The sequence below is a fragment of the Ictidomys tridecemlineatus genome, chromosome 15 (assembly GCF_052094955.1).
Source record: "Ictidomys tridecemlineatus isolate mIctTri1 chromosome 15, mIctTri1.hap1, whole genome shotgun sequence".
Classification (NCBI taxonomy): Eukaryota; Metazoa; Chordata; class Mammalia; order Rodentia; family Sciuridae; genus Ictidomys; species Ictidomys tridecemlineatus.
The window spans coordinates 2,313,366-2,325,976 of record NC_135491.1 but is presented as its reverse complement, the minus strand read 5'-3'; the positions used below and the strand labels follow the sequence as shown (position 1 = coordinate 2,325,976).

Genomic DNA, 12,611 nt, shown 5'->3' with positions numbered 1-12,611 from the left:
ACTTAGGTGTGGGAGCTGCGCCTTGAATGACTGTTGGATGTACACACAGGGTGAGTCCGCGCCTCCTGGGGCCCAGCCCCCACGCTGCATAGCCCCCCACAACAGCCACCCCGCCATTTGCTGCGGATTCCTCAGCAAAGCCAAGCGTCTCGGAGAAGGTGGGGTGCAGGTGGGGTAATGGAAGAGGGGGTGGGTTCAGACAGGACACCCAGGGGAGCCTCCCGACCCAGCGACACCAATCCAGCTCCCTGTGACAGGCACCACCTTGGGAAGGAGCCAAACGCACTGTGCGTCCTCAGGAGGAGGCCGCAGGGGCTAGAAGGGAACTCTGAGGGCGCAGACCCCTGGGGGTCTCCAGCACAGAGTCACACCTCCTCCGTCAGACAGACCGCTCAAAGGCGGGGACCCTGGTATTTCAGAACCACGCCCCGTGGTTTGGAGGAGGGAGGGGCCACTTCTGCTGCCACGGGAGGGGGAGGAGGCTGCTGCCTGGTGAGGGCGGAGTCTCGGGTTTCGCTCTCACAGGCTGCTCCAGAGAGCCGGCCACCCATGGGTCCAGGGGGCCCGGGGCCTCCTCCGCTGCCCCCCTGCAGAGGAGCTAGCCCCATAGTCCTTCCTCCCTCAGACCCAGGGTCCAGGCCCAGCCTCCTCCCTCAGACCCAGGGTCCAGGCCCAGCCCCCTCCCTCAGACCCAGGGTCCAGGCCCAGCCCCCTCCCTCAGACCCAGGGTCCAGGCCCAGCCCCCTCCCTCAGACCCAGGGTCCAGGCCCAGCCTCCCCCCTCAGACCCAGGGTCCAGGCCCAGCCCCCTCCCTCAGACACAGGGTCCAGGCCCAGCCTCCCCCCTCAGACCCAGGGTCCAGGCCCAGCCCCCTCCCTCAGACACAGGGTCCAGGCCCAGCCTCCTCCCTCAGACCCAGGGTCCAGGCCCAGCCTGACCTCTTAGACCAGTGTCCAGAGCCCTGGCTCACACTAAGGACCCCAAGAGACACTTTCTCCATCTGCACATGGAAGAGGGGGCAGGCTCAGCTAATCCTGCCTTTTTGTCACAGCCCAGGGCCTCTGTGACCCTGGGGGACGGCAGCGTCCACCCTGAGTCCTGTGGTCTCCTCTGTGTGTGGGGAGAGGTGGGTGATGCTCCTCTCCTAGAGCCCCACCCCTGACAGGACAGAGCTCAGAGGGCACTCGGGGCACACGTGTGGCAGGGACCTGACCCTGCTTGCTCCGCTGCACACACCCCACCCCGGGGACAGAGTCGGACCTCCCTCCTTTGCTCAGGCAGAGGCAGGGTCTGGAGCGCCCCACCCTCTGGGCCCCCTCGGCTGTCAAACTCACCCTTGGGTGCAGCCTGCCGGGCGCCTCTGATGGGCCCTTTGTGCCCCCTCACAGCACAGGAGGGAAGAAAGGCCGCGGTCCCCACGGCCGCCGCCCGCTGCCAGGGCAGTGCTGAGAGCTCTGGGGACTCTCATCCCGTCCTCGCTGGTGGCAATCCCACTCTGCAGTGGGGACGGAGGCGCAGAGAGGTGACGCAGCTTGCCCAGGTCGCAGAGAGGCAGCCCAGGTAGCACCAAAGCACGCAGGTCCCACGGTGTGGCGGGGTCAGCCCCTGCTCCACGCCAGCCCTGACGGGGACAGACCACTCGCCTCTGCGTGCCTCGGCCTCCCCACGCAGCGGCAGAGCGCGCAGTGGGATCCCACACGCGTGTCCATCATGACCTGAGACAGGAGCTGCTGGCACAGACGTCACTGGGCAGCAGGCGCAGCCAGGACCGGGGCCTCACTTACCCCCGTCCGGCATGAAGTCTCTCTGGGTTCTCTCCTCCCCGTTGACTGGGGGCAACAGGAGCTTTGGGGTTTCCCGCATCACCAGCGCAGACCCCGGAGTCCAGGTGTGCTGGGCGAAGGAGCACGGCAGGCCACAGAGGCCGTCCCTCCCTGACCCCACGGTCACCGGGCAGCGCTGGGCAGGTCTGAGGGTGGGAGTGTGCCCTGCTGCGCGCGTCCCTTCCCTCCAGGCTGCTTCCTCAGCTCCCGAGGGCACCCCGTCCCGGGTGCTGGGGACAAGTGAGGTTGGCGTGGCCAGGCGTGGGGTCCAGGCTCAGCTCTTAGGCCTGAGACCCGCAGGTTCCAGGGACGCACCCGGAGCCTGTTGGGCACAAGGGCACTTAATGACCTAACTCTTAAGATCCTCGTCACACGTCACATGAGGGTTATTGAGGGAAATTTCCAAAGAAAGAGGGCAGGGTGGTGGGGTGAGGGCCCAGGGGGGACAGACAGGAGGCCTCTGGGCGAGCGACAGGGCCATGAGACCGTGGCCCTGGGCACTCCCTTGCCCCCCTGCCCTCTGACCCCCTGGCCAGCAGTGCCACAAGCCGCTGCCCTCCCTGGGGCCAGCGTCCTCCAGGGCCAGGTGGACTGCTAAGGAAGCGGAGCTCTGACACAGAGCCAGGAACTGGACGCTGGTTGTGATTGTTGTGGTCACTGTTGTGCTGCTACAATGGGCACAGTCTCCGGGCTTCCCCAGGCCATCCCAGCCCCCTCCCGGGACTGTCTGCAGCCCCGCCCAGGCCACCTCAGCGGGCAGTGCCAGGTGAGCAGCTCAGGTATGCAGAGGCGGAAGGCCAGGGAGGGAGCAGGAGGTGGGGCCTGAGGCTGGGAGGGAGAGAGGCTGAGGGCTCAGAGCACGGCAGAGCCTGACCGAGCAGGTAGGGAGGCCTGAGCCCTGCAGAGCTGGGCCTGGACCCTGGGTCTGAGGGAGGAGACTGGGCCTGGACCCCGGGTCTGAGGGAGGAGGCTGGGCCTGGACCCCGGGTCTGAGGGAGGAGGCTGGGCCTGGACCCCGTGTCTGAGGGAGGAGGCTGGGCCTGGACCCTGGGTCTGAGGGATGAGGCTGGGCCTGGACCCTGGGTCTGAGGGAGGAGGCTGGGCTGGTCAGGAGGCTCACATCTCTGTGGGCTCCCAGGTGCCTCCAGGTGGCTGCAACTCCCCCCCCAGCACCATGAGCACCCCTGGGTAAGTGTCCCCCGGACCCCAACCCTCCACACCTGCCACAGCTGCGGACCCTTCTGTGGCAGCCAGGCCAGACTCAGGGGAAAGCCAGAGCCACATCCCTCCGTGTCCAGGCCTGGCCAGGCACAGACGGCCGTGTCCATGCTTAGCCGTGGGTGACCTGCAGAGGGCCTCGCCCACTTGAGCCCAGCCCCTCTCTGTGAAGCGGACAGTGTTGCGGACTGACAGAGTGACGCTGACAGAGTGACCCCTTGCAGGACCCCCGGGGACTGCCGCTGCCCCTCAGGATCTTGTCCCACACAGGTTGCACCCTTGAGCCTCCTGCAGTGAGCAGGGACAGCCAGGGGACGTCCCGGCCATGAGAAGTAGCGAGCTCTGCAGCTCGGGGTATCTCACTGTGGGGACGGCTGGCCGGCCGGCAGGGAGCAGGACATGGGTCTCTCCGTCCCCCCGGCCCCCTGCCCCAGTTGGCATTCCTGTGGCAGTGACTTGGAGAGGGGCTGGGCCGGGAAGAGATGGAGCAGCAGGGCCCTGGGAGGAGCCTGACTGTTGGGGTGACAGGGAGGCCTGTGTCTGCTGCAGGTGCTGCTTGTGTGGTTATATCCTTCCCACGTATTGAGCAACTACTGTGTCCCAAAGTCCCTTGCATCACTGTAACAAGGATGTCATGGTGACTGGGCTGCACCTCCTCCCTGCCTCCCTGACTGCACCTTCCCAGAGCCCTGCAGGTGGATGCTCTCCTACACAAGGGAACTGAGGCAGGAGAGACCAAGTCCCTGCCCAGGATCTAGGGCAAGGAAGTAGCACAGAGGACTGGAACCCAGGTCTTCATGACCCCAGAGACTACACTCCCTGTCCCGGCCCACTGCCACCTACCTGACTTCTTAAAACCAACCTCCGTCCTGCCCTTCCCTGCCTAATACCCACCATGGCTCCCCATTGCCCCCACAATGAAGTCCTTGCTGCCCTGCCTGCCATTCTTCCAGGATCTCCTCCCAACTCCCACAGTCCCTCTCACCCCTCTTTTCTTCACCAGCCCAGAAGCTGCCCCCAAGCCCAGTGCCAAGTCTATCTACGGTGAGTGTGGGGTCAAAAAGAACTAGAGACTGGCACCCAGGTCCCTGGGAGAAGAGGACTGGGGGCCCAGACCTCTGGGTCTGAGGGGGAGGCTGGGCTCTCCTCTGCCCTGAGGAGGGGGCTGGCCTCCCATCCTGGCACCTCCCCTCCCGCAGAGCAGAGAAAGCACTACTCCACCGTGGTGATGGCTGATGTTTCCCAGTACCCTGTCAATGTGAGTCTGGGGTCTGTTTGCACAGGGCCCTTCTGGGCAGTTGAAGGGCAGGGTCATCAAGCAGGAAAAAGTCCTCTAGTGACCCACAAAGTGGGCTTTCTGTAGTGGCCTCAGACATTAGTTAGCCATGGGCCTCAGCTCCACCAGATCTGCTGACTTTACCTGTGACCAGCTCTGGTGCTGGACTCAGGGACTACGAGCCGCAATGTGGATGAGAGACGGTAGATGGCGCCAGAGTCCTGAGTGCCGGGGCTCTAATGGGAGGGACACGAGATGGGGCCTTTACAGGGACTCGCTGTCCCTCCGACTTGGGGAGAAGACAGCCCCCGGTGCTAGCTCTGAGGAAAGAGGCGCCGGGCTCTGGGTGGCTGGGTGGCGAGCCACTGGGGCGCAGGCGCTCCGGGAAGGCTTCCTGGGGGAGTGGTGAGCCTCAGGCTGGCAGGGTGGCTCCCGCGGGCTCCGCCCACCCGACCTCATTCCGGGACTCAGCTGGCTCTTTGTGGGGTGCCAGCACCTGGTGACGTTCTGCCTGGGCGAGGAGGATGGCGTGCACACCGTGGAGGATGCCTCCAGGAAGCTGGCCGTCATGGACAGCCAGGGCCGTGTCTGGGCACAGGAGATGCTACTTCGAGTATCCCCTGACCGCGTCACCCTGCTGGACCCAGTCTCCAAGGTGCCAGGGGGCACATGGGTAGGGAAAGTGGAGGGGCCGAGCCTGCGGAGACACGGAAAGCTTGCCCCTGGGGCTTCAGGGTCTGAGTGTGAATCTGGGCTCCCACACGTCCCTTCTCTGGGAACTGGGGCGCAAGGCCCCGCCCCTTTTCTGGCCATCCCTATCAAATGGGGTTGTTATCCCTAATCCCGTTACCTCTTGAGCCAGCTCCTGCACCAACTGGGCACTGATGTCACCAGTTGATAGTATTATCGACCAGGGCCTCAGTGTACCCCGCCGTCCCCCCTCACAGGAAGAGCTGGAGTCTTACCCACTGGGCGCCATCGTGCGCTGCGACGCGGTGGTGCCAACCGGCCGGAGCCGCTCGCTGCTGCTCCTGGTGTGTCAGGAGCCCGAGCGGGCGCAGCCAGACGTGCACTTCTTCCAGGGCCTGCGCCTGGGGGTGAGTCCCAGTCGAGGCAGAAATGGGCGGGGTCTCTAGGTGATGGGGCAGGGCCTGGAGCACAGGTGGGGCAGGGGTCCCGGGAAGCGGGGCGTGACCTGAGCCCGAGGCCCTGGGAGGGAGTGGTGTTTACAGACAGGTTGATTTCTGGACCAAGACCTGACCAGAGCGTGAGACGGAGAGTGAGGCTGAGGACTCACGTATTCAGAGGGTCTGGGGAGTAGCCAGAAGGAGGATGCTGGGCAATGTGGTCCAGGACGAAGAGCCAGACTGGTCTCCACGGCTGGGTCGTGGACGAGGGCAGGGACAGACTTTGGGCGAGAATTCGAGTCCAGGTGTGGACGTGCGTGGGACCACAGGCGGGAGCAACAGCAGCGGGGACCAGGGCTGAGCAATTAAAGTCCATGGAGAGACCTGGGAGGGCAGCGGCTGGGGCGTGGGGAGGCATAGCCTGACAGCATGATTGACAGGCCGAGCTGATGCGAGAGGACATCCAAGGGGCTCTGCACAATTACCGCTCAGGCCGCGGGGAGCGCCGGGCAGCAGCGCTCAGGTGAGCGAGCTGGACTAGAAGCACCCGGAGGAAGGGCTGGGTTCTCTGGGGAGCGGATGTCCCCTTTCTGGGCCTGTTTCCTCATCCAAGAAATGAGCTGATACCAACAAGGAGCAGAACGAGGGTTGAATGGAGTCTAGCAAACCCTGGTCAGGCCCTGCGCGGGCCTCCCGGGGCCCTCTCCAGGGTTCTGCTTTCGCCTTTCCCGCCCGGGTTTCGCTCCGCCTGTCAGCGGTCTCCCTATGAGATGCCAAGCCTGGGTTGGACTCCTTGCGGCCTCAATGTCCTCGACTCCACCGCCCCCGTCCCTTCGGTTGGTCCAGCCTCAGTTTCCCCTTCTCCTTCCGCAGGGCCACGCAAGAGGAGCTGCAGCGCGGCCCCTTGCCCGCCGCCGAGACCCCGCCCCTGCAGCGCCGCCCGTCGGTCCGCGCGGTGATGGGCCCTGCAGAGCCAGCCGCGGGCCAAGGGCGACCCCGGGTGGAGCCTATTCCAGAGGTGGAGGCCACGGCCAGGCCGGCCCCGGAGCGCACCGCCTGCGTCGCTGACCCAGCCTCGCCAGACCTGGGCCCCCGCGGTCCTGAGCTGGCAGGTCTGCAGGCCGAGAGAGAAGTGGTGAGTGGCTCCCACCAGCCCGCAGACTGGGGGCCCAGACGTCAATCAAACTCCTGGGGTGGGGGCTGGGGAAACGTCTAGGATCCAGGAGGCTGGCTGTGGAGGTGGGGAGCTGGGTTCTTGGAGCGTGACCAGAATGCTGGAGCGGCCACCTGCGGTTTCGGTCGGGATCTGGCCTGGCCTGGATGCGTGTCCAGGCGCTGGACTAGAGCGCCTCCGCCTGGGTGAACGTCTGGGATCCAGGAGCCCACGCGGCTCCCTCCTTCCGCAGGACATCCTGAACCACATTTTCGACGACGTGGAGACCTTTGTATCGAGGCTTCAGAAGTCGGCAGAGGCCGCCCGTGTGCTGGAGCACCGCGAACGCGGCCGCAGGACTCGGCGCCGGGCGGCCGGGGGTAAGGGGCGCCCGCCCGCCGGGTGGGACTATCTCCCGCGGGGGCCCCTTCCGCCTCCGGCCTGGTCCACTTCTCACGGTACCCGCTGGTGTCTGTCCCTGTGCCCCCACCCCCGCGCCTGTCCGCACCCACAGAGGGCCTGCTGACGCTGAGGGCCAAGCCGCCCTCGGAGGCCGAGTACACCGACGTGCTTCAGAAAATCAAGTACGCCTTCAGCCTGCTGGTGAGGACGCGTCCGCCCCTGGGCTTCTCGGGGCGAGGGGACAGAGACCCTGACTCGCCCATGCTCTAATGCCAACGGCCCTCCTCCCCCAGGCCCGGCTGCGCGGGAACATCGCCAACCCCTCCTCCCCAGAGCTGCTGCACTTTCTGTTCGGACCTCTGCAGATGGTGAGGCTGCTCCCAAGGCCGCAGGCCCCCAGCAGGAGGAGTCGGGTTGGACTCAGAGGAGTGGATGGCATGCCCACTCCTGCGTCCTGCAGATTGTGAACACGTCTGGGGGCCCTGAGTTCGCCAGCAGTGTGAGGCGGCCGCATCTGACATCCGAGGCGGTGGCGCTGCTTCGGGACAATGTGACTCCCGGTGAAAACGCTCTCTGGACCTCGCTGGGGGACTCGTGGACCCGCCCGGGGTTGGTGCAGGGCTGGAGGGCAGAGGGCGTGGGGACTGGGAAGAAGGGGGGCCAGAGAGGGTTGGAGATGGGGCTCAACCAGGAGGGTAAAGAGGTTAATGAGGGCCCGCACTTAGGGCAAATGCTACATCCGATTGGAGAAAGAGCTAAAAAATTAGAGTGCAGGAGAGGTTTAAGCTCTAGCCAGACTACCGGGTTGGAACAAAAGGAGGATTGAGAGGAATAACACAAGGCGAGGGCGGGGCTTAGGTGATGGGGAGGGACTACACGGGGAGGCGGGGCTTAAGGGAGGTGAGGCCCACAAATTTGAAGGGTGGATGAAGTCTAGTCCTGGGGTATTAGGGGTAGGGGCAGAGCCTGAGACCCAGCTTGGGTCAAAGGGAAGGATGAAAGTAGCTAGAGTTTTCGGGTTGGAAGCCGAGGTGAGAGTGGGATCAACGTGTTTAGAAACATATTTGAAGTCACTTAGAGACCGGGGTGGGGTTAGAGTCCTCGCGACAGAGCGAGGCTCAGGGGAGGGGAAGTTAGGAGGTCGATGACACTAAGTCCCAGCGGACCGAGATTACCTGAGCCACCGGCCCTTTCCTGGTCGCAGGCTGGAGCTGCCCCTGGAGGAGGGACCCCCATACAGCCCCGAGTTCTACAATGGCTGGGAGCCCCCAGCCACTGACCCTCAGGGCCGCGCTTGGGAGGACCCAGTGGAGAAACAGCTGCAGCACGAGAGGCGGCGCCGGCAGGTAAGACTGGGGCTGCCCGCGGAGCCAGGCTGGGGCGGGCGACCCGGCTGGGAACTCTGCGCCCCCCTGACCCGGGCTCTCTCACTTCCCGCAGCAAAGCGCTCCCCAGGTTGCTGTCAATGGGTGAGTGTCCGCTCAGGGCCCGGGAAGGGGGGTCCCGAAGGGGTGCGGCCCGGGGTTCCCAGCGCTGACCCCGCCCCCTTTTCTTTTTCCTTGTCTTCCCGGCTCTTCGCAGGTGGGTGAGGTGGTGACCAGATGGGGCTGGGACGGGGTGGGGCAGCAGGGAGGGTTGGGGTGGGTCAGGGAAGAGGGAGGCCCAGAGTCCTGGGGCTAAGGGAGGAACGGGCTGGGAATGGGCATGTCCAAGAGGTGAGGCCCCCCGGGTCCTCAAAAGGCCAGGAAACCGCAGTTGGGTCATGTCTGGGTTTCTAGAGGACAGGGCCTGGGTATTAGAGGGAAGAGGCTGGGGATTAGACCTACGGGTTTGGAAGAACTCGGGTCGGGTGCTTGGGGGGAGCCAGGTGGGGCTTCAGGGGCTTGAGGGAAGTTTCTGGGGAAGTCAGGAAGTGGTGGTATCTCTGGGTCTCTGGCAGAGGCAAAGACAGGGGGATTGGACCTTGGGGTTCCGAAAGGTCTTAAATCAATAGTCAAGTCCTGGCGGCAGCGTAGACTTAGAGATTCGGTGGGGGGGGGGGGGCTAAAACATGAGGAGACTGAAGCTTGAGACCCGGACTCTGGATCCTTGGGAATTAAAGATGTAGGGGTTCAAAGTCATGGTTCTACAAAACTCTGGGGTCTCCGAGTCTTGGGTCCCAGGGGAGGAAAGACCCGAACTCGAAGGTCTTTGGGCAAGTACTGGGCAGACTGGAGGACACCACGGGGATGAGAGGGCGGTGAGGCTCAAGATGACGGGGGTCTGGGTGAGGGCCAGGGCAGAGGGTCTCAGCAGGGACAGCATGCTGGGAGCCGCCAGCCCCACACAGGGGGTGCCGCGGCCCAGAAGACCCCCCCTCTTCCCTGCACAGGTAGGCCTCATCCGGGTTGAGGTCCGTCTCACTAGGGGTCATATCCAACCTGTCCCCAGCTGCCTGGTGTCGCAGTGGCCCTCCTCCCCCACCATGCTTCTAAATCTTGAACTCAGCGCCTCCAGCTCTTCCCTTACCTTCTCAGCCTCGAGTTCTTTGTAAGGAAAACAGGAAAAATGATCAGCCTTCCCTCTGTGGAAGGGTGAAGTCTGTGATGTATCAGCTGGCAAAGAGCCCGAGGTCAGCCCAGCTCCATTCAGGCCCACTGCACACACAGTGGGCAGTTACCAAGGCTGACTGCCTGGGGTCAGACGGTGGGGGGGTACTGGGGATTGAACTCAGGGGCATTCGACCATTGAGCCCCATCCCCAGCCCTATTTTGCAATTCAGAGACAGGGTCTCACTGATTTGCTTAGTGCCTCACTCTTGCTGAGGCTGGCTTTGAACTCATGATCCTCCTGCCTCAGCCTGCGGGCGGAGCTGCTGGGATTACAGGCGTGCATCACCATGCACGGCTCAGCCTTACCTCTCTTGCTCCCTAACCTTTACATCACTGTGCCTCAGCCTCCTCACCTGTAAAAGCAGAGATAATGAGGTCCCTGGGGAAGGAAGGAACTGAGGGAGGTCCAGATTCATGGTTCTACCAAGGTGGTCAGGAGGATCAATCAGCTTTATCTGTAACAGACTTTGCACAGTATGTTGCACGTAGGGCTATGTAAGTGTTTGCAATCGTTTTTACTGCTCATGAGCTATCATGATACCTATGGATACCTAGTACCTATGGATACTCAATAAATAGCAGCTGTTCCTAACCATGTGTTCTGAGCCTGGCTGTTCTCACCTATATGGTGACAGATGATATACCCACACCATATGCTCACAGCCAGGCAAGAAAAGGAGCACAGTATATTTGAGCCATTATCCCCATTTCGGATCTCCATTAACATTATTAACCTGGCCCTGCTGCGACCCCTGCTTGGCTCTAACCCCAGCTCACACCAGCACCTTACTGCGCAGACCAGCAGGGCTGGCTGCCTCCTGATCTCCAACCCTTCCAACTCTCCTCAGTCACCAAGAACCAGAGCTGCAAGCTGAGCCCCAGCAGGAGCCGGAGCCAGCAGGAAAGTGGGTCCTGTGTAATTATGACTTCCAGGCCCGCAACAGCAGTGAGCTGTCCGTCAAGCAGCAGGATGTGCTGGAGGTGAGAGGTGTGGGGATCTACAGGGCCAGGCCAGCACGAGCTGCAGACCCAGACCCAGAAACTCCTCCTCACACCCACCCAGGTCCTGGATGACAGGCGCAAGTGGTGGAAGGTGAGGGACCAACAGGGCCAAGAGGGATATGTGCCCTATAATATCCTGACACCCCACCGAGGACCTCAGAGGGACCACAGCCAAAGCCCTGCCCGAAGCCTGGTGAGTCAGAGCAGACTTGGGTCTCCCTGGAGGAGAAGCTGGGGCTGGATTCTGGGTTCTGGGAGGGAGGAACTGGGTGTCAAGGGTACTGGTGGGTGAGGTGATGAGGTTCACACGTGTGTCTCCATAGGGGAAAGGCGGGGACTCTGAGTCTCCTCCCTGACTCGGGCACCTCCTCTCATCCTCCAGGAGCACAGCACTCCCCCTCCCCCTCCAGCCCCGGCTCCTGCTCCGGGTAGGCCCCACTGGGACAGCTGTGACAGCCTCAACAACTTGGACCCCAGTGAGAAGGGTGAGTGGTGGGGCATCCCCTCCTGGGAGCGCCCCTCCTGGGAGCAGAGTGGCTTTCCAGGTAGGGAAACCGAGACTAAGAGCAAAGGGACTCTCCACCCACCCTGGGGACCCTAGAAGGCCGGATGCGGCCCAGCAGCCCTCTCGCTGAGTCCCAGTATCCCTCCTGCAGAGAAATTCTCCCAGATGCTGAGCGTCAACGAGGAGCTGCAAGCGCGCCTCGCCCAGGGCCGCGCGAGCCCGGGCCGAGCAGCCCCGGGTCCCCGCGCGCAGGAGCCGCAGCTCAGCCGGGACTCAGACGCCGGGAAAGTCCGCGCCTGGCTGCAAGCCAAAGGCTTCAGTCCGGGGTGAGTGGGGTCCGGCCTGCTGGGCCCGGCGGGGAGCGTGCGAACTTGGGGAGCAGGGGTGGCCCTTGGTGAGATCTGGTGGGATGGCCGAACGACCGGCTGCAGTTAGCCTGTTTCCCAGGCTGCGGTTGGAATTCCCAGGGAAGCCCCGCCCCAGAGGGCGCGCTGTGGTTGGTGGGTGGGGACTTCGGCAGTGCTGGCCCTGGTGGAGCTAGAAGGCCACTCTTGTGGGGAGGCGGGGCTGGAGGGGCTGGATTGTGATTGGCTGAAAGGCCTGACCGCGCCTCGCCGCCCTCGCTCAGGACCGTGACCGCGCTGGGCTTACTATCCGGCGCGCAGCTTTTCTCCTTGGAAAAAGAAGAGTTGCGGGCGGTGAGCCCTGAGGAGGGGGCGCGCGTGTACAGCCTGCTAACGGTGCAGCGTGCGCTGCTGGAGGTGAGCCTAGCCCGGGCTGCGACTGGGCCCGGAGGAGGGGGGGGGCGTGGGGGGGGCGAGGCACGGAGTGCTGGGACGCCAAGGACCTGATTTCCACCCCTTTCTCCAGGACAAAGAGAAAGTGTCAGAGCTGGAGGCAGTGATGGAGAAGCAGAAGAAGAAGGTGGAGGGCGAGATGAAAACGGAGATCATCTGACCCTTCGGCGGGCCCTTAGCAAAAAAAAAAAAAACAACGAGACAGCGTTTTCCCACGCCCTGCGGGAGGGCGCTGGACTTCCTCATCGGTGGAAGAGATTCCTGAAGCACGCGGACCCAGTCCGGCCCTGGTCTCTCCTGCCCGGGTGGACAGACTGGACAGTCCTTGCTGAAGTTCCTCCTGAGCCCCCAGGAGTCGGGAGGGAGTAGATGGACAGCAGGGAGAGCTCTTGGGCCACTGAAGAGGGAACACCCTGGAGAGGGCGCCCCTGAGCACGGCATTGTCACATGCAGTCCGGTCTATAAACAGCCTCTTCTAAGCAGGCAGTGTCCCCTCTCTAACTGGCTCCAGGGACCCACCCTCATCAGTCACGGGAGGCCCGGAATCTAGGCGATGTCCCACGTTCAGTTTCTCTCTGAACCCTCTGCTCCGTGGCAGGGGCTCCTTCTGACCTCCTCGCCTCCAGTCTGCCCTCCAGCTTGCCCAGGAGCATCTTCCAAGCACCTGTCTCTGGCTCAACATCCATTCCGGCTCCCCTCGCCCTTGGCCTCAGTCCG

The 12,611-nt window shown here is 63.6% G+C and overlaps 1 protein-coding gene across 1 annotated transcript; it reads left to right on the top strand.

The window, feature by feature from the left end:
- The first annotated feature begins 2,588 nt into the window (after positions 1-2,588).
- Eps8l1 (EPS8 signaling adaptor L1) lies at positions 2,589-12,376 on the top strand. The gene is made up of 20 exons (XM_078031434.1): positions 2,589-2,704; positions 2,962-3,011; positions 4,045-4,085; positions 4,241-4,299; positions 4,811-4,972; positions 5,265-5,414; positions 5,885-5,967; positions 6,318-6,579; positions 6,851-6,977; positions 7,112-7,200; positions 7,293-7,367; positions 7,460-7,608; positions 8,204-8,345; positions 8,440-8,468; positions 10,439-10,571; positions 10,654-10,785; positions 10,975-11,077; positions 11,249-11,423; positions 11,726-11,858; positions 11,968-12,376. The coding sequence occupies exons 2-20, from the start codon at positions 2,998-3,000 to the stop codon at positions 12,052-12,054; spliced, it is 2,145 nt and encodes a 714-aa protein (XP_077887560.1). The 5' UTR covers positions 2,589-2,704; positions 2,962-2,997; the 3' UTR covers positions 12,055-12,376.
- The last annotated feature ends 235 nt before the right edge of the window (positions 12,377-12,611 follow it).

Bases quoted from the DNA above. Each gene is read 5' to 3' on its own strand.
- Eps8l1 (XM_078031434.1), top strand. The intron at 6,580-6,850 runs GTGAGTGGCTCC...CTCCTTCCGCAG, and splicing joins TGCAGGCCGAGAGAGAAGTG to GACATCCTGAACCACATTTT. The intron at 8,346-8,439 runs GTAAGACTGGGG...CACTTCCCGCAG, and splicing joins ACGAGAGGCGGCGCCGGCAG to CAAAGCGCTCCCCAGGTTGC.